Consider the following 18963-nt stretch of genomic DNA (forward strand, 5'->3'; position numbering starts at 1 on the left):
ACAGAATTTCCTGTGGAGCAACATTAAGCAGTGAAGTCAAAAACTACATCTTCCAAAAAGTTTTATTCCCTTCAACTGCTGAGTGAAGAAGTACCTTCCTTTAAGAGTCCTTTTCCTGAGCCAAAAGAATCAGAGATTCTGGAAGTTAGTTTATGATGGAGCAAGTTATATCATTTCAGTTTATTTTAGGACTCTGCATAAAGTGTTAATGTTTTCCTGATGTCTTAACAACTGTCATAGCCTGGAATTGTTAACATCAGCAATACCATCTTGTTAACATCAACACATGAATTTCACATAGCGATTCCTGCATCTACAAACAACTGCAGTTAAATTACAGGATCTTGTCCATTAACATATACAAAAAATTATTTTTAGACTACCAAGCACTAAATCTACTCTATCTCTTCAGGATTTGGGCACTGGTAGATAACCCCTGCTGCTAAAAGCACCCTTTTCTGATATGAGTTTTGCCAACTTAATATTCAGACTCCTAACTCAGCTAAGGGATAAAAAGTATCCAGGTATGGGAATTTTCTATGAAGGACTCAAATTAAGCATGTTTACCTCAGCATTTTCCCCAAGAAAATGAACAGATTGCTTTAATCTTAGCATGTTTTACCAGCATTAAAGCAGTCAAGGATCAGCTTTCTCATTAGAATAAGCAAATATTGAAAGCTCTTTTCAGAACAAACCTAAACTCTATAGGTTGGCAATCAGAAAAATGTAATCAATTACACAAAACAATTGGTTTGTAAAACTTAAGTCTGTTCTAATTTCCCACAGGGAAAAAAAGAAAAAATTTTAAAAAGGAAAAAAAAAGAAAAAAGACTTCTGACAAGTTTTAAATTAGGCATACAGTAACAGTATAAAGGATGGACTGAAAAGTTGCAATCCGCTCACCCCCTGAGTTTGGAACACAACCCATTTTTGGTGAACAGCATTGTTCATGCAATGCTCATAAAAAATGTAGACGCAGGAATTTCAAAGCTGCTGAACTCTTGAAACTGTTCAAATGACATTTTCCCAGATAAGGTATTAGGGAAGTCTAACTGCATCCAGTCAGGATACAGATGGAAAGATCATAGTTTGCTAGAAACCTAGTTACAGTCTTTCCTGACTTTTGGCTATAGTCTGTTTGGGTTCAAGAAACAAAAGGTTACAGCTTTGACTCTTCTGTGTAGGAAGGATGAAGTGGTCAAAATAAAGCCACTCCCATGAAGTGCAGAAAGGTTTCAGAGAACACACTGGACAGAGATGCTCTCAACTTGACCATTTCCCTCAGCTCTCCTCTCTACCCTGCAGTAAATTCTGACTCAAAGTTGTGGAAAGAAATATATCAGCACATTCAAACACCTGTTGGTTATTGACTGATATGTACAATGTCTATAATAAGGTATTAAAATCTCCATGTTCCACTACTCATTACTACTTTGCTGTGCATGCATATCAGAACACCGGGAAGCAAAGCAGTTACCCAGGAGTCTCCACCCCATACTTCCCAGCTTCCCATGCTGAAGTTGCGAGGTCCGCCTGCCTTGCCCGGGAAAGAATATGAGCGCTACATTGCCAGCAGGTAAAAGAAGACAAGCATTTAACACCAGCCTAAAAAAAAAAAAAAAAAACAAACCACAAACAAAAAAACCAAAAAAACCCCAAACACCACACCACGAAGCAAAAAACCACTAAACCAGAGAAAGTACTAATTCATAACTACATAGTAGGTGTACTAATACTATATTGTATTGTCCCTATTAATAATGTTGTCCCTATTTAAGTGGCCTCATTAAAGAACTTGAAAGACATTAACTTTTAAGAAAAAGGAAGAGGCACCTCTATGCATCAGATTGGCAAGAATAAAAAAGAAAGTTTGAAAAACAATCAAATAAAAAGGAGACCAAATAAAACACAGTAACTTAGATCTATTTCACCACACTATTCTTACTTTTAGTCTCAAATTTTCAGACTACTTAACACATGGTATTTCCAAGACAGCTACAGTCATTCCATAACCAGACATTAGCCTGCAATACAGGTCACCACAGAGCTTCTTATATAGTTGGTTCACATACCCAGATCCCACCGTGGTTTCCTCACATTTCATTTACCCTTAATAATGTATCATGAAATTACCCTGAGACAGGGCAAACTCTGAAAATTTAAAAAGGGGAGAGAAAGAGGAAAACAAAAATACCAGACAGATGCAGATGTGCAAAATGAAAAATATCAGAAGGGGTAACTGTGCTAAGAGACCAAGCAAAAAAGGAAGATCACTAGCTACTAATTTGCAAGGCTTCCAACATAAAAGAAACAAACCATTCTAGTCTCACAGCTAAAAAATAAAAACAATTTAAAAAAAAAAAACCCAACCTATAATAGTACACATATAGATGCCTATTTAATTCCCCATTTCAACTGCAATACCCAAATCTTTATTCAGAAATTCACTACTTAAGTTCTCTATTTCCTTCATGAAATTGAGGTTTTAGTTCTCTTTACGAAAGAGTAGTCCCACATACACACGTATGCACACACTCTCTCCCCTCCAGCATTCATTGTTTAAAAAAGGTGAGCAATTATGAAAATATCATATAGTGTGGTTAAAGTAATGGGTGATTGATGAATCCACGATAAACATACTGTTCCTCATGAGGCAGATTTACTTAAAGAATAGCACTACTCAGGTTAAAGAAACCACAATTTACAACTTAAAGACAGCCATGTTAGTCTCATGAGTACACATTAATGAGTAGAGGTTTAATTTGTCTCATACCTTGCTAGTAGATGCCTTGTAAGTTGTCTTTAATTTCTGAGAAAGCTGACTGGTACTATGACTGGCTGTTGAGACAAATAAATTCAAAGGAAGATATTTCAAATACAGCGTTAGCTTATTTGTATAAGTAACTAGTATTAATTCCCTTCAATAAGATTCTAAGTTTTGGCCAGCAAAGTACAAAAAAAGTGAATTCAAAAATACTAGCTTAGGATTCTTTGTGATTCTCTCACCTTTTGTTTTCAGTTGTCCTTTGCTCAGTTCAGCTCCATCAATCGTCTGTCCTTCAGCTGCTAAACGCTCATTCAGTGTATCAATCTCTCTACGTACTAACAAAACCAAAAATTCACATTAATATAAAAAATTGTGTTTCGTTAACGTACTATTTAAGAATTGTTATGGTTAGTAAGTAATCTATTTTATGCTAAGGACAGGAAAAGAGATCAACTATGATTTTATAAAAGCAGGTCTCACCAAGACATAAACCAAGACTCATGCTGAATTTTCCAGAGATCAACCTTGACCCAGATTCCAAGGAATTGGTGGCTTCTAATTACTGTAATTTTCACTAATAAATGTGGCTAAGGATTAACAAAACAGCTCCTGTGTAATACATGACACACCTGTATTGAATTAAATCCAACAGAAGACAGAAAAACTTGCAGCATCAGAAATATTTTAGCCACAGAATTAGTATGTCATTTCTTGACAAAGATTTTTTTAATCACAGAACAGTATTCTCCCCTGAATTCCTGTCTACTGTTTCAGTAAGAAAGTTAGTGCAGCAAGTCTGTATTTTTTTATACTTTGAAATACATTAAAAAATGTAAAATGACATATACATTTTACATTCAACTGTTTTAGAAACACTAAATATGATCAAAATATTTTCATTGCACATCAGACAAAGGCATGTATTTGTAACAAGAATATGCTTTTCTGTCAATTATTTATAACTCTCACCAGTGCCATTTCAACACAAGACAGAGTGATGGCATAGCTAAAACAAATCAGGTACTTGCAAATGATTTCCAGTGGCTGGGCTGGTTTAAAGTTGCTCAACTTCATTTTATAAAGAACATTTTCAGTGGCTTACAGTTTTTTCTCCAAATCTGGGCTCATACTCTAAGTGTTCTCAGGTGAAATCTTATTGAGAGGCTTTAACCAAGCAGTTTTTCCCTGTTCTTAAGTCTAGGCCTGTCTTTGCACAAATTCTTAGGAGTTCTTTAAAAAAGTAATTCACTCCCAGGGTTTGAAATGTGGGAGAACGTGACACATCAGGAGTATGATTCTTGCCATTTCTAAGAAATTCACCGAAGTCTCAGTTCTAAGCACTAGAAAAGTCAGTTTACACTTCCATACCACATCCAAGTGCTTGAAATGAGCAAAGCAAGATTCTCTTCCCTGTCTTCCAAGTCACATAAACCTAAACTTTTATAAAACACAGATAACACAAAAGAGAAGCAAACAAAGAGACAGGCTTGTAGTAACAGATAATTAAAACAAACAAGCCAGGCAGATACAAGAATTGCCTGAAAGGATAAGACTGAAGCCTGGAAGGGGTAAGAAAAGGAAGAAACTAGAAATAAGATATAATAAGGGAAAGGGAGTATATGAAGAGCCAGAGAGGAAAAACCCAAGATTCTCTACATACAATAACTGCAACGCTAGCATAGGAATTAGACCAAGAACAAAAAAATAACAGACTGAGCATCAGAAGAGAAAAATCTAGAAATTGTCAGGGGGGTGGAAAGAGGTGACAAAGGCCAGGAGCAAACTAGAACTGTGAGATGAAGAAGATGAAGAAGAAACAGAAAGGGAACAAAAGGAAAATAATCATGCTCTGGAGGGTACAAATTCACCACTTGTTTTGTGACAAACATTTCTGAAGGTTGGGGAGGGAAACCCTACTTTTCTTGCTACCAGCCAACTTCTCAGCAGGAGGTTGAGAACTCAGCTGTGCAAATTGTCACTAAAAATGTGTAGTGTTGATGATAGCTTTTAACCAACACAATCTCAGAGTTTAAGAGAATAAAAACCCAGCACATTTTCAAAAAGCACACAATAATATTTTTTTAACATGAGTGTTTGGTTTAACTGTGGGAACAGATTAGGTGTGGAAAAAATTTGACTTGGAACCAAGTCAGACAGATTCCACAATTCACAAGCCAAGCCACGCAACACAGCTTCCAAAATCCAAAAATTGAGCAGAAGCTTTACTGTATGACTCCCTGTGTTACTCAGTTTGGATCCTCTTACATCACTATACGACTGCACTGTCATTAAACAAATAACATTTTTTGCAGGTAACACCTGGAATTTTTATCTGAGTGCTCGACTTCAAAATTCATGAATAGTTGCAGGTGCTGGTTATGCAAGGTACTATGATCCAAAACCACCACACTTTGCACGTTTTCAAGTAAGACACTTTTCCAATTTTATTTACTAATATTACATTATTAAAATTAAGCCTGTAAGTATACAACAAAGCCACAAACCTCAATGGCTGAATGGAGTTACTGCCAGATTAACATGGTATATACCAGAGCCTACAATTGACAAGGAGACAGCCACTTCACTTTCTTTGCCTAAGAGTCAAGGAGGATGACACACATCACTTCTCACTAGTTGCATCAAAGAGCCAAGAAAGTGATTTTTCTGAAAAGGTACAAACTCCATCTTTGGCTACAAGTTCAAAACAATTCTTAAACTTCTCACAGAAAAACTACGCTAATTACACTACAGTATCCCAGGTAAGCATCTCAATTAGCATTACTATATCCTAAATCTAAACAATTTGTTAAGTTGCTGGGAAAAAAAAAAGATACTCACATTCCAAATTTTCAATATACAGGTTTTCAAACTCCCGCTCTATTTGTCCAAAAAGTTCAAGAAGTGTATTCCGGACAGAAGATGGTAGTTTAGAATCCTAGGAGGCAAAATATCGGAGTTTATATTTTTCTTTACATACATCTTATGTAGTTACCCTTCAATCTTAAAACTGATTTTAACAGTTCTCTCCATCTCCCAGCAATGGGGGAAATTAAAACTACTACTAGTGTAGAACACAAAACAAAAAGCTCTGTGAATCATAAAATTTTTCATTTTACATACTCTTTCAAGGGAGAGAATTCAAATCACCTGTGGGGTTTTTTTGCTTTTACTAGAGAAAAATTATAAAACCAAGACACATGTACAACTCATTAAAAAAAAAAAAAGGTGGAAAAAATTTACAATATAATGTCAACGTGCTCCCAGTTCAAGAAGAAAGAATATCTTTGGTTAACAAAGTAATTCAGAAGTTGACTACGCATTAGGTTAGGAAGTTGTCATCACAAAGCACCTTATTACCAAAGCTTGAGACAAACTAACCTTTTAAACATATTTTTAACATTTAAATACTTTTATCACTAACCATAACTAAGTGTGAAGGAAACTGCAATTTCTACTCCCTCCCTCCCTAGATATTATTCAAGCATCTCCTCTTCACAGAAAGTATTTTGAAACAAATTCACAGAGCAGGGCTGATTTTTCTCTTCAGCATAATCAACATAGCAATTCCAAGGCACAAAAACAAGTATGTAGTAAAACTACTAACACAGGATTTATATGATCTGAGCTCAATACACAGCTTGACCACAAGTTTCTGTTGGCAAGTTATTTAATTTTTATTCATCTGCCTACAAAACAGAGATCAGCACCATATTTTCCCTGAACAAATGAATAGCATATCCAAAACAAGTAAGTACCAATTTCTGTCAGGAGTCAAAGTTCTCACTACAACGATTCTGTTATCAAACACCATTGAGCAGTAAGTAAAGCAGAAGACAACTGACTGCAGTACATTGAGAACGTAGTACTAACAAATATCTTAAAATGTAAAGCACAACATGCTACTAAAAAAATGGCAAATTAGAAAGGAGAAAATACTGTCATTAGTCTAATAACTATAATCAATTAATCTACTACAAGTATGGATCAAAGGATGAACTGTCCTTGCTCTCTATGTAAATAAATTCTACTAAACCTGTTCTATTCTTCAGTTGCTGGTGGACGATATGTAAGTTAGCTTACTGCACTTATTATTTATCTAGCCACCTATAAACTTTTTTAAAAAGACATTTCCACTTAACTGAGCTTTACCCTAACAATGAAACAGCTCAACTACTCCTTTGCAGTATATCTAACGCGACAAACCTGTAAATAATGCAGCTGTATTCAAAAACTACAAAATACCTATGTAAGGAAACAAGTTACCAAATTTCAAAGTAAAATTAATATGGTATCATGTATACCATATCACCAATATATCAGCATTCATCTATCAAATAAACAGGCAATGTGCCCATCAGCTACATCTATTTTTTTAAACAAAGCAAAAGTACATAATTTCAAAATCTTGAAATCATCAGCTATGAGCAAAAAAAGACAATTGAGTCAGCTTCTGTCACAGCACAGACCACTATTTCAGGTCTAGAAGTACATAAGAAGCGTTACTAGAATGGGAGTACAAATGTTAGCACAGGACACCGCCCAAATTCGAGTGAACTTCACTATTCAATGCAAGTTTAAGGATGATTACAGCTTGGTTTATTCTTAAGTGTTCCAGCAAACCCAAACCGAAAGAAGTTGGTTCCACTCCTATAAACTGACTGAATTAGGAGGAAGCATGCGCATACTAGCCATCAGAGGGCAGCATGCACCTTCCACCAAGTCAGCATCTAAACAACGAGAATGTAGTCTCACTCACATTTTGGTTCATACAGTCAAGACGATTGTCTTCAGAAACAATTAGAAAAGCTTATCATGATCCCGATTTTATAAGTTATTTCTGAACATCAATTTTAAAGAGTAGAGCAAGAGAAACCACTAATAGCCATGACATAGAGCACATCCGCTTCATGCATGCTTCAGTTTTGCACCAGTTTCACAGCTACTTTAAGCTGTGGCACTGTGCTGAAACAAGCACTGTGCTGAAAGAAGTGGTACTATGCTCCCTATGACCCTCTAGAATATTCCTTTCTGTATCTTCACCTGCCTCTCCCCCTTGAGACAGTACTTTTGTTCATTCATTCACAGTCAGCCAGAATGTGAAACAGATCCCAATTAAAACCAACTTGAAACAAAATTGATTAAACAAGAATACTATACAAATGAAACACTATTAAGAGAAACATTGAAGTTTGAAGAATTATTTCCAATTCAATCACCCAATAAACCCATACAGCAAGGTTATGAAAGAAGCTAAGTTATCCTACAGCGTTCAAAACAGAAAAGGAGATGTAGGAAAGGTTTTCAATCCACTTCTCAGAGCCTGAAAGCATAGGCAAATCTAAACCTGTCCTAAAGTAACCTGCGTAGTAAAATGCACCCGCTTCCTTTACTCTCTTTAAAGTCAGCATTATTTAAATTAGCTTATTAAAATACCATGTAGTCATGTTATCTGTTTATCTGCAAAAGTACTTATCTAGATCTCATGTGGTTTACAGCTCCGCTGTGAAGTGGTATTAATACTCTCTGCTCATTAGAATCTGCCACTGGCTGTTCAAGGTTAAAGGTCAACAAAATTAAATAAGATGATACATAAAACATTTAAAACATTTACATATTACAGCATAATACACTTAGAGTTCAATAAGAAATATTAAAACAGCTTAAAATTTTGGTTTACTACACAGAAGTGACAGCATGCCTTGACCTCTCATATGCCCTTCACTCCTCTTCTGAAGTAAGGCTGTAATAGTCCAAATGCACAAACAGTTTTCTATCCAAGTACTTACATTCTCCAACTTCTAGATGACTAGAAGCAACAACCTGGGCTCTATTAGTTTCCAGAAAACTAATGCTGTAATTTACTGAATAATAGATTCAATTAAAAAAAAAAACTTAGAAAATCTCACAACACTGAGAAAACACAAGATTTTCCCTTCAGAGTATCTGCAGAGTCCAGAAAGTGAGGTTTCTCGTAGCCAAACACTGTTAGCATTTCAAACCACCTCTCTGATAAAAATCAAGTTTTGCATCATCTTTGCCAGGCCCGCATTAACGTTGCATAGTCAATTTGACAATAAATAGTTTCCAAACTGATATTTGCTTATCTTTGGCAGCACTACTTCAACCACTTCCTGTAGGAGCCTTACCGACAGTTAATCTCAATATTGTTAGGTGAAACACTCGAAGTGGCTCCAGATTGCGTCCACTATACAGAATGACATGATTAAGAAAACTACAGAAGTTTGTGGTTGTTGTTCTTTCCCTTAAGTTTAATATACAGAAGATCACACCTTCATCTGAGCCAAATTAAAAAAAAAAAAAAAATTACATAACAAAATAAAAATTTAAGTTAGCTCACACCTCTGTCAAGCAGGCAATATTTGTTTACTTTATGGAAAGGAATGCAGAACAGCATTCCCACTAATACCCTCCTTATCAGAGTCATAATAACAAATATTTTGGTTTATTCATATTCCTGGGTTACTACTATTCCAAATTCAAACTTACAAAATCAAGAAGCAATCTTCAGCTTGGGGGGGTGGAGAGCAGAAGTGCAGCGATATAAATAGGATGTTTCTTTTTATTTCTTCATGGTTTTATCATTCATGTAAGAATACACAAAAGCCAATAAAAAGCTCCACAGGTCTAAATACAACCTGAAACACTGTCAATATCCACATCAACAGTCTCCAAAGACAGTCAGCACTTACAACCAATAAAGTCTGCTGTTCCTGCAGCTTTACTGGACATATTTCATTACTTAAGTTGATGTAATTTCTTCACATAGAAAACGCTCCCCATAAAAAAAGTCACAGAAGTTACCCATACCCAATACCCAGTGTATTATCTTACCTGCCCTTCCAACATGTCTCTCTGCAGTCCTGCCCGTTCTTGCTCGGAACTGTTGGTTCTTCGGATTGAAAGACTGTGCGATTTACGTTTCTGCTTTGCTTGGCGAGCAGATGCACAACTTCCACTTTCTATTGGCATTACTTCAAAAAAACAGCTTCACAGAGGCTCCTATGATAAACTAAGGACAAGCATTACACATTACAAATTGCTTTGCCAAACTAACCAGAGCTGACATTTTTTTGTCAAAACAGAAATATTTAGTGCTACTAAACTTTGGAGCTGTTTAGGTTGTCATTAAAAAGAAGGGATCCCTGTTACTTACAGCTATTCTTCAAACAACATTAAGTTCAAAAACACATATGTATATAGGTAAATAAAGTGGAATCACTTCTGCATTACTTATTCATTAGCTAATAAACCTCTACAAAAGGAAAATAAATTCCACTACCTTGCTCATTTTGGAGAACACTAGCAGAGAAAGCCCCAAAATGCTTCCAGGAAACAACTATTATGCATACTATATTTCACTGAAATGCATGCAAAATTAAAACCCAGCTGGAAAATGAAAGCAAACAGACATGATAATCTAGGGACACTGTCAGGTTAAAAATGTATTATGCAACATTAAGTGTTAGTATAGAAAATTTAATAGATGTGCTTGTTTACACATAAGCAGAAATTAATTTAATGACAGAAGTTCTGAAAACTATTTTCCACCATTTTTGACAGCTCACCATTTCACTTTCTTGATAGTAAAAGTGCCCATGAACTTATGAGAACAGTGAATGTGCACCTGACTTACCAGGCTGTTGTTGTTAATTTTTGTCAGCTTCTTAAAGCCAAATATTTTAATATCCCTAAAAACACCTGACAGTATCACCAATTAACATTACCATGCATGATCTACTGCTTTCCCCTGTTTAAGAAAAATCAAATTATGTTTGATTTCTTGCATAAACATGGAGAATATGTTCTTTACTGTCAAAATCTTATTTATTTAATTACTGGATTTTTTTCAGTTTAAACCTGATATGAAACAGGAATTATTTTTAGTTTCATGGGTTACCAGTTGAAACATTTCAAATGTTTTAGGATTAATTACTCAAAAATTTTTCAATCATTAACATTTGAGAACAAATAAAAAATTCATTCTCCAGCATAAATGATTTCTGAAACAATTACAACTTAAAATAGCTGCAATAGTCTGCAGAGAAATAGGAGAGCAGAGTTGGCAAAGCTAACAAGGCAACTGAGCTTCCTTTTAAATAAGTTGATCAGAGAAAATTTAAACCAAACCCAGAGCCACTTCCAATTTAAGATCCGCCAACACACTAGATCTCAAGCTAGGAATGAGCACCATTGCTATTAACAAGAAAAGGCATTAACCAGCTCAGTGGTTTTCACATGTTATTTTCAGCTTTTTAACATATCGTAAAGCCAAGGAAAAGCATACCTTACTAAAAACACAGTATGCACCATGAATAAAAACAGCTTTAAATTTGCTTTGGTTTTCATATCACAAAATGAAAATATATAAAGATACATAAATTTATATCAAAATGAGACTAGATTTAGTTAAGGTTTTGAAGCCCATCCATCCTCAAATTTTCTCATTAAAAAACCTGGTATTTTAATTAGTTTTTGGAACACCCGAGTTCCAGTAACCTAACACCAATTCCATGGTGAATCTAAAATAAAATCCAGGTTGCACGGTATCTTGTACTGCACTGAAATGATCTTGCTAATTTCCTCTGGACTCTGCACAGTCTTCCCCTGCACCTAATCCCATCAGAGCTCTTTATGTGTGATTAATCAGTAGTAACTAATTGGCTATATTCATAAGTTAAAGAAGAAAGAAGAGAAAGAACTACCATTGGGTAGTTTCTTATTTGATGAGATTTCTTTTTTCACTGTGGCTAGATGACTCTACCACAGAAAGACAGGACTGAAATTTTAAAAAGCCCATCCCATAAACAAGTTATTGCCAATTTTCTGGGCTTCACTAAGTATCTTGCTGTTCTTGGACATATGGTCAAGAATCAGGAACAGGTTTTCACTGCTTATCACATTTCTGTTTCTTTTCAAAATATGATCAGATCCCAAACACGTGTATATTCTTCTCTCTTCCACCCTCCTTCCTATCTCCCTTGGGAACCATTCTTTCAACAGCTTTCAGTTTACTGGTTTCTGCAGTGTTCAGGATTACTTTTTAAGGCCTGAAGCACCAAACTCTTGTGTGCACACACATAGATGCGTTAAACAGTTCTAAATCTATACATACACAGTTACATACAATAACATAAATCAGGTAACACTGTTTCACTTAAGCTCTGTGAAAAAAAAAAAAATTCTAATTCCTGACAGATATCGCTCCTGAGCTGCAGTTATACTGAGATGTTAATATGGTTTATGCCTTACCAGGCATTGTTTTAACCATGTTAACTTCCATTTGCCCTCTGCTCCCAAACTACTTCATTTTAGAGGGCTTCACCAAGAAATACCCTTTTCTGGATTGCTTCATAAAATCATAGAATGGTTTGGGTTGGAAGGGACCTTTAAAGGTCATCTAGTCCAACCCCCCTGCAGTGAGCAGGGACATCTTCAACTAGATCAGGTTGCTCAGACCCCCCGTCCAACCAGACCTTGAATGTTTCCAGGGATGGGGCATCTACAGCCTCTCTTGGCAACCTGTTCCAGTGTTTCACCACCCTCACTGTAAAAAATTTCTTCCTTACAACTAGTCTGAATCTACCCTCTTTTAGTTTAAAACCATTACCCCTTGTCCTATTGCAACAGGCCCTGCTAAAAAGTCTGTCCCCGTCTTTCTTATAAGCCCCCTTCAAGTATTGAAAGGCCACAGTAAGGTCTCCCCAGAGAGACCAGGCTCTTTTCCAGGCTAAACAATCCCACCTCTCTCAGTCTGTCTTCATAGGAGAGGTGTTCCAGCCCTCTGATCACTTTCATGGCCCTCCTCCGGACCCTCTCCAAAAGGTCCATGTCTTTCTTGTACCGCTGGCTATGACTGGATGCAATTGGCTTTCTGGGCTGCAAGTGCACATTGTTGCCTTGTATCTGATTTTTCATCCCCCAGTATCCCCAAGTCCTTCTCGGCAGGGCTGCTCGCAATCCATTCGTCCTCCCATCTGTATTGGTACTGGGGATTGCCCCGGCCCATGTGCAAGACCTTGCACTTGGCCTTGTTGAACTTCATGAGGTTCGCATGGGCCCGCTCCTCAAGCCTGTCAAGGTCCCTCTGGATGGCATCCCTTCCCTCAAGCAAATCAACTGCACCACTCAGTATCAGTACATACAGATTTGGCAGCTATACATTCTAGCATGTAGAATTTAAAGGGACACAGTCAAATGCATGACAGTACATTTTTACGTAGTGAAATTCTCACATTAACTACACAAAAGTTTCTACTTTCACAGCTCATAAGCAAACAGAAGAGGTTAGGTAAGAAACACCTCCATTATTGAATCTATTTGCTAGCAGCACTTCACCTGCAGCCAGTGTCACTGACAGTAATTGCACTCTCCTCATGCACCAGCATGACCACATCACTCATGCACTGTTCTGGAGAGAGCAAGCATGCACACTCTTCCCCAGGCTCTGCAAGAGGGTGCACACAGCCATAGCAAAGCTGCAACCAAAGAGGCAACAAGCAGGCATGTGCATACAGAGGATAGGAAGGGGACTAGCTTCACTGCCTTTAATATTGTCCTGAGTTCCACCAAATAGCCTTATAACCTTTCCATAAGGGAGCAATAATTAAAGAGTTTTTAGAATCAGGATGTAAATCCAGTTTTTAAAAGTGACAGTGTCCCTTTAAATATTAACTTCATTTTGACAATTTCAGAACTATTTTCATGATAATTGCAACAGTAAGAAGCTATAGGTTTTTCAAGAGTAGATTTCAAAAAACAGATCCTTGGCAATAGGATGCTAAAAAAATAAACAAATAAGGTGCTCATTTCTAGCAGTTACCTGATTCCCCTTATTATGTAAGGTTTTCAAACAATGAAAATTACCTGTCCAGAATATCAGTGTCATGTTACATATCCTATGAAAACCATATTAAATATTGATTAGTGAAACAGTCAGTAGTATACAAACCAGTCAAAGTCTTTCACATTTTTGAAACTTTTGTAGTTAGAACACACCAGACAACAGGAAAGGGGGGTGAGGGAAAACAGCAACACAAGTCGAGGCTATGAACCAAATCCCAGTCAAACAAAGAAAGAAAAAAAGGATTCAAAATGACCCATTATATATATTGTTAATCATAAAAATTAATCATAACTTTTGAGTGTTACAAATGGGTTCTGAAGAGATAAATTCACTAAATTCACTTTCCTTCTACTTAGTAATACTACAAGTAGGATGAAAAATCACTAAGAAGTAGGGGCATCTTGTTTCCTGAACCAAATGAAGCTGAATTCACAAAAGCTAAAAATTAGCAATCAAGAGTAAAAAAAAAAGCTGAACAAAAGTACTTTCTAAGAAAAAAAGAAAAAAACCCAAACAAATAAACAAAAAAAAACAAAACAGAAAAGGGGGAAGAGTGTTGTATTACAAAACTATACTCATTAAGGGTGGCAGTTCACAAGTACTGCATTATTAAAAAGTGAGCTTATGAGACATATTAAGCTATTCAGCTCAATCGCTTTGAAAATGCTGCATTTGCATAGTGTTCTTCACACAATGATCTGTCAAAGCCTCAAGAGAACAGTACCAAATGAATTTCTGACAAAGTCAATCAGCAGAGGTAGGGAAGAAAAAGATGTCCTAGAAAACATCTAGACCACAGGTGATTACTACTTTCTGAATGCAAAGATACTTCAGTATTTCAGTTATGCTGTTTAATTAAACTCACAGCATATTTTACAGTGTGTTAAATTAAAGTTCTGCCACCTACCTTTCTGTAACATATGTTACCATGTATTCAGTCACAGGAAATATTTCATCAGAGTAACAGTAAAGAGCAGATGTGTAACCAATTACTGTTTTATTCAGCCACAACAGAGAAATGGCACCAAACAGAAGTGCACACACTGGTCTTACTAGACTTAAAAATTCACTGCAGCAATCAACTAATTCTACTTGCCTACTTCTTCTACTCCTGAACATGGAACAAGCAGACTGCTGCAAGGAAGGAATTCCTGGGGTATGCATGCTGCTGAAGCCAGGGAGAAAATGTTTTAAGAAGTGTCAGAGCACAGACAGAATGGCTACAGTATTGCATTTCCTTTTTTGTTCATTCAAGACAACAGACAAGTCTGTAAAGGCAAAGCATCAGGAAGTTTCAGCAACATCTCTTACCCAAGATCTCCCTGCTCCATTTTGTTTAGCATTTAGCAATAGTAATACTATTTAAAGGATTGGGTCAAAACAAAAAAACAAAACAAAACACCACAGAAACAATTTTACTGTATTTGTGTGTGCTTTTAAATCTCCTAAACAGTCTCAGGTCTCTCATTTTCAAACATGGTTTAGAACAAAATTTCAGCATATACTACATAAGAAACAAAGGCTTTTTACAGTAGTAATTATTGTTCTGTGCAACATTAAAACCTTAAAACACAAATATGCCAATGAACCTTTTTTTTTTCCACAAAGCAGGGAGGGAAAGAGGAAAGAGAGGAGAATGATTACAGTTATTAAGTTCTTAACTACATGTAACAGTCTGACAGAATTACTCATGAGGTAAGGGAATTTAGGGATCAACATACGCCACTACAATCTTTATTAATATGCAAAGAAATCACATTTAAAGGACTAAAACTTCCATTTTGAGGTCTTCAGTGAACAATTTGTTTCAAGGATGCTGTACATTCAAGTGCCAACACAAGCTCCAAGAATACAGCACACCTGAGAAAGATCAGGCTAAACAGACTTCTTTGTAAGACTAGTTGTTTTGCTGAAGATAAATATTTAGGAAGCAAAACCATCCCAGATCATCACAGATGATGCTAGAACCACTGATAAGTGTGCTTAAACCTTATGAAATCCACTCAAGCATTACAACATTAATTTTTTTTTCTAAATTTAGTGCAGCATACTTTCAAACAAAACTGGATGTTCCTTGAAATGTAAAAGGGGAAAGCATCCACCCCATTTCTCCCTTCGACAGAAAGCATAGTAAAGAAGCTGCATTAATGAATTTTAAGTATGTTATACAGCTGGAAATCAATGATAAAAGCTTTAACACATTAGTAAGTACCTACTCTGAGCAAGCTTCTAACACCAACATCCAAGCATAAGCCTGCCCAGTTTTGCTGCTAGCAAGCTTTGATCTTGCTAATTCAACTACGTCAGCAAATGCTGCAATCACACCAAAATGCAGTGCAGGCCTAGCCTGTCAAACAGTCTACTAAAGCAAGAAATGATACTCTCAACCATACAGACTTATTTTAACTAATATTAACAATAATAATCAAGCTTAGATGAGTTTTATTTTTTTTATTTAGAATATAGAAGAAACCTGCCTGGGTCCACTAATAATCGTCAGACCAAGACCTGCTAAGTGAAATTGCTGGTGTCCTGAAAGCATACAACTTTCCTTTAGGATCTGTGCCACCTATGCTCACCGACTGTGCTCACTGTTTCAACTAGTTTAAATGATACAGGGTACGATACAATCTTACATTTAACACTAGTTAGTCACCAATGAGTATATAATATACCTTGTTTTATTAATAGGTATTGATTAGCAAACTTTATTGAAGAGTTCAACAGACAGCATCAGCTCCTGCTAAATTACGTACTGCTGGTTAAATCCTAAAATATGTTTGAAAGCTACTTTATCTCCTTAGCTGTTTCACAGATATTTTAGCCCCAATTCCTCTATTAGCAAATCCCTAATAGCCTAGAAGTAGTCTACATGCATGCACAGGTATGCAAATACAAGACCTGAGGGTGAGGAATCCTAAGGAAGTTCAAGAGCAAAGGTGGTTTAACCAGGTATTTGTTTAAGGAAGCACTGCACCACATACAGAGGCCAGAATCTTATTTGCTAGTCTCTAAACAAACAATATTTAGGTACTTATTACCGATGTACTAGATATATTGCTATTATGTTTTTATGCAAGCAGAGTGACCTCTAATATCATTGCTCTTCATTCGAGAATATATTACTTGCTAATAAATTACAATCTTCTGCTGCTTAAGACATCAACAAAAGCAAGTAACTTTGACACTAACTATAATACATTTAGCAAGCTTTTCTGAAGCACCAACAAATAACCTTTATACAGCACATTCTTGAAGCATTTCCTCATATGGCCTACCACAGAGAACTACCAAATCTTCCAACAGTACATGTAACAGCACTGCAAGTACCCAGTCCTACCATCTTGAAACACTAAGACAGTCTCAGAATAGTCAGTAAGTATTACTCAAGGATGAGAAAATAACAGATCATTCTGGCTTGCAAGGAGACCATCCCGATTCCTGCTCATTCCTCAGTGGTCATGCGTAGAGTACTAACAAACTCTCCCCACAGAGGTTTGAAGTGGTGGCCTCCAGAACAAGCCCCTCACCCTGGCCTTCACCTCACAAGACAAGCTACTCGTCTTAGCTCTAAGACTTAAAAATTCCATGACATGAAATGATCCCAATCTCTTCTCAAACTTGTAAAATGCAATACCACTTAACTTTTCCTTACTTGACACATACTAGTTCTGGCTTGTAATTTCTGGATATTGTAGAATTGAGCTCTTCTTTTAAGACTGTATCACCACACTAACAATATTTCTCCCATGACTGTACCAACACTCTCAAGCATTTCAGTCCATACAAGAGACTGCATCCTTTAAACAAGTCCCAAATTTAAAAGAAAGATGGTGGAAGAGCATGTCTACATTAAAGAGACAGTTTCATCTCAGGAAAGAGTTACCTTTAGATTTAGTATGTTAAAGCTAGTTTAGGGACAAATGTACACATAAACAACTGGCATTAAAAAAAAAAAAACCAACCCACAACACATTACAGTGGCCTCTGCCTTAAATTCTAATGTTGGGTGCAGGCATCTTTTCCTAAAATAATTGCCCAAGTCCACAACACACAAAGCTACATTTAAAGTTATTATAACAAGACACATTAGGGCTGACACATGGACACACAAGATCTTATCTAATGTAAACTACTCATTAGAAAACATACTTGGAGGAGTCTTGAGGTTACCAGCTCACTTTCAAAAATATCACATAAGAAACGCCAACAGCAGGTCTGCTTGGAAAACAGTTTCAGAAATTTGCTTAAGGAGAATGATACTGCTGCAATGTTGCAAAATGGGTGCCTGAACAATAGACGTTTGTATAATTTCAAGGTGTACTCAATGACACTGAATCACTTCTAAAAAGCTGCTCCACCAGTTCTTTACATAGATCTTCCATGAATTACTGTTATAGAAAGCATACTTTAAAACGCTATAATGAAACAACCTTTGACAAGCTGGAAGATGTAACAAGAGGGATAAAACCACACGTAGAAGTTTCTCTTTTCTCGCAAACACCAAGATGTCCTTGAACAATGGTTCAAGACTTAACCTGAAAAAGTTTTCCTCATCTTTGCATAAGCACAATCTTTTTATTTTATTTCCTTCTACAACTGGGACCTAACATCTAGTGAACCGCCGAATGCATTAAGCACATTAACTCTTCCCTCAAATTTGTTTTCACCGGTTTTAGCTCAGGAAAAGAGAAAAATACTGTAAACGGCTCTGTAAAGACATAACTTTTACCCATCTCAGATGGTTCCGAGTCATCCTCCTGCTGCCAAAGGCCAGATCTACCCCATCCCACCACAAACAGTGCCTTTCTTCCTCATGTAGCTGTGCCCCACTTCAGGGAATCTGGGCGTTTCATTTTTGCCCCATTCGTATGTATGTCAGAGGATCTGAACTCAGTCCGTAAACTACTGAGGTACTACAGTTGGCTTGTCCTTAGGATACACAGTAGCACACAGACAAAGTTAGTGAGCAGACCCTACTCTGCAGGCACCCTCGGTTTCACTATCTGCAGACCTGGAACCACCCCTACAGCCTCGGGATGGAAGTGTGAAAAAAAAAAAAAAATCTTGAAAAAAAAAAACCCCAAACCAAACCCAACACACAGGAGACGATGAAGAAGGGCTTATTTACGGTTATTTAGGTTTGTAAGAAAGAATGTGCAAGTCATTTCACGCGGAAATAAGCCGGAACAGGACGGGCTGGGAGGGGGTGCCGCGGCAGGAGCCCCGCTTGACGCCACGGGCCTGGCGAGGCGGCGGCACCGCGCAGGTACCACCCGCTGCCCGCGCCGACGGGCTGCGACCCCCGGCCCGCCCCGGCCCGGCCCTGCCC

General features: G+C 36.9%; 1 protein-coding gene across 1 annotated transcript in view; it reads right to left on the reverse strand.

The window, feature by feature from the left end:
• Positions 1-9797, reverse strand: part of WDR37 (WD repeat domain 37) — a 39070-nt gene extending 29273 nt beyond the window's left edge. Inside the window, exons 1-4 of the mRNA XM_010585532.1 lie at positions 9620-9797; positions 5606-5702; positions 3007-3102; positions 2774-2838 (exon numbers count right to left, since the gene is read on the reverse strand). Of these exons, the coding sequence (XP_010583834.1) occupies positions 2774-2838; positions 3007-3102; positions 5606-5702; positions 9620-9757 (396 nt within the window). The 5' untranslated portion in view covers positions 9758-9797. The remainder of the gene's footprint in view (positions 1-2773; positions 2839-3006; positions 3103-5605; positions 5703-9619) is intronic.
• Positions 9798-18963: the final 9166 nt, after the last annotated feature.

This window comes from Haliaeetus leucocephalus, unplaced genomic scaffold (assembly GCF_000737465.1).
Source record: "Haliaeetus leucocephalus isolate CR32 unplaced genomic scaffold, Haliaeetus_leucocephalus-4.0 Scaffold0, whole genome shotgun sequence".
Classification (NCBI taxonomy): domain Eukaryota; kingdom Metazoa; phylum Chordata; class Aves; order Accipitriformes; family Accipitridae; genus Haliaeetus; species Haliaeetus leucocephalus.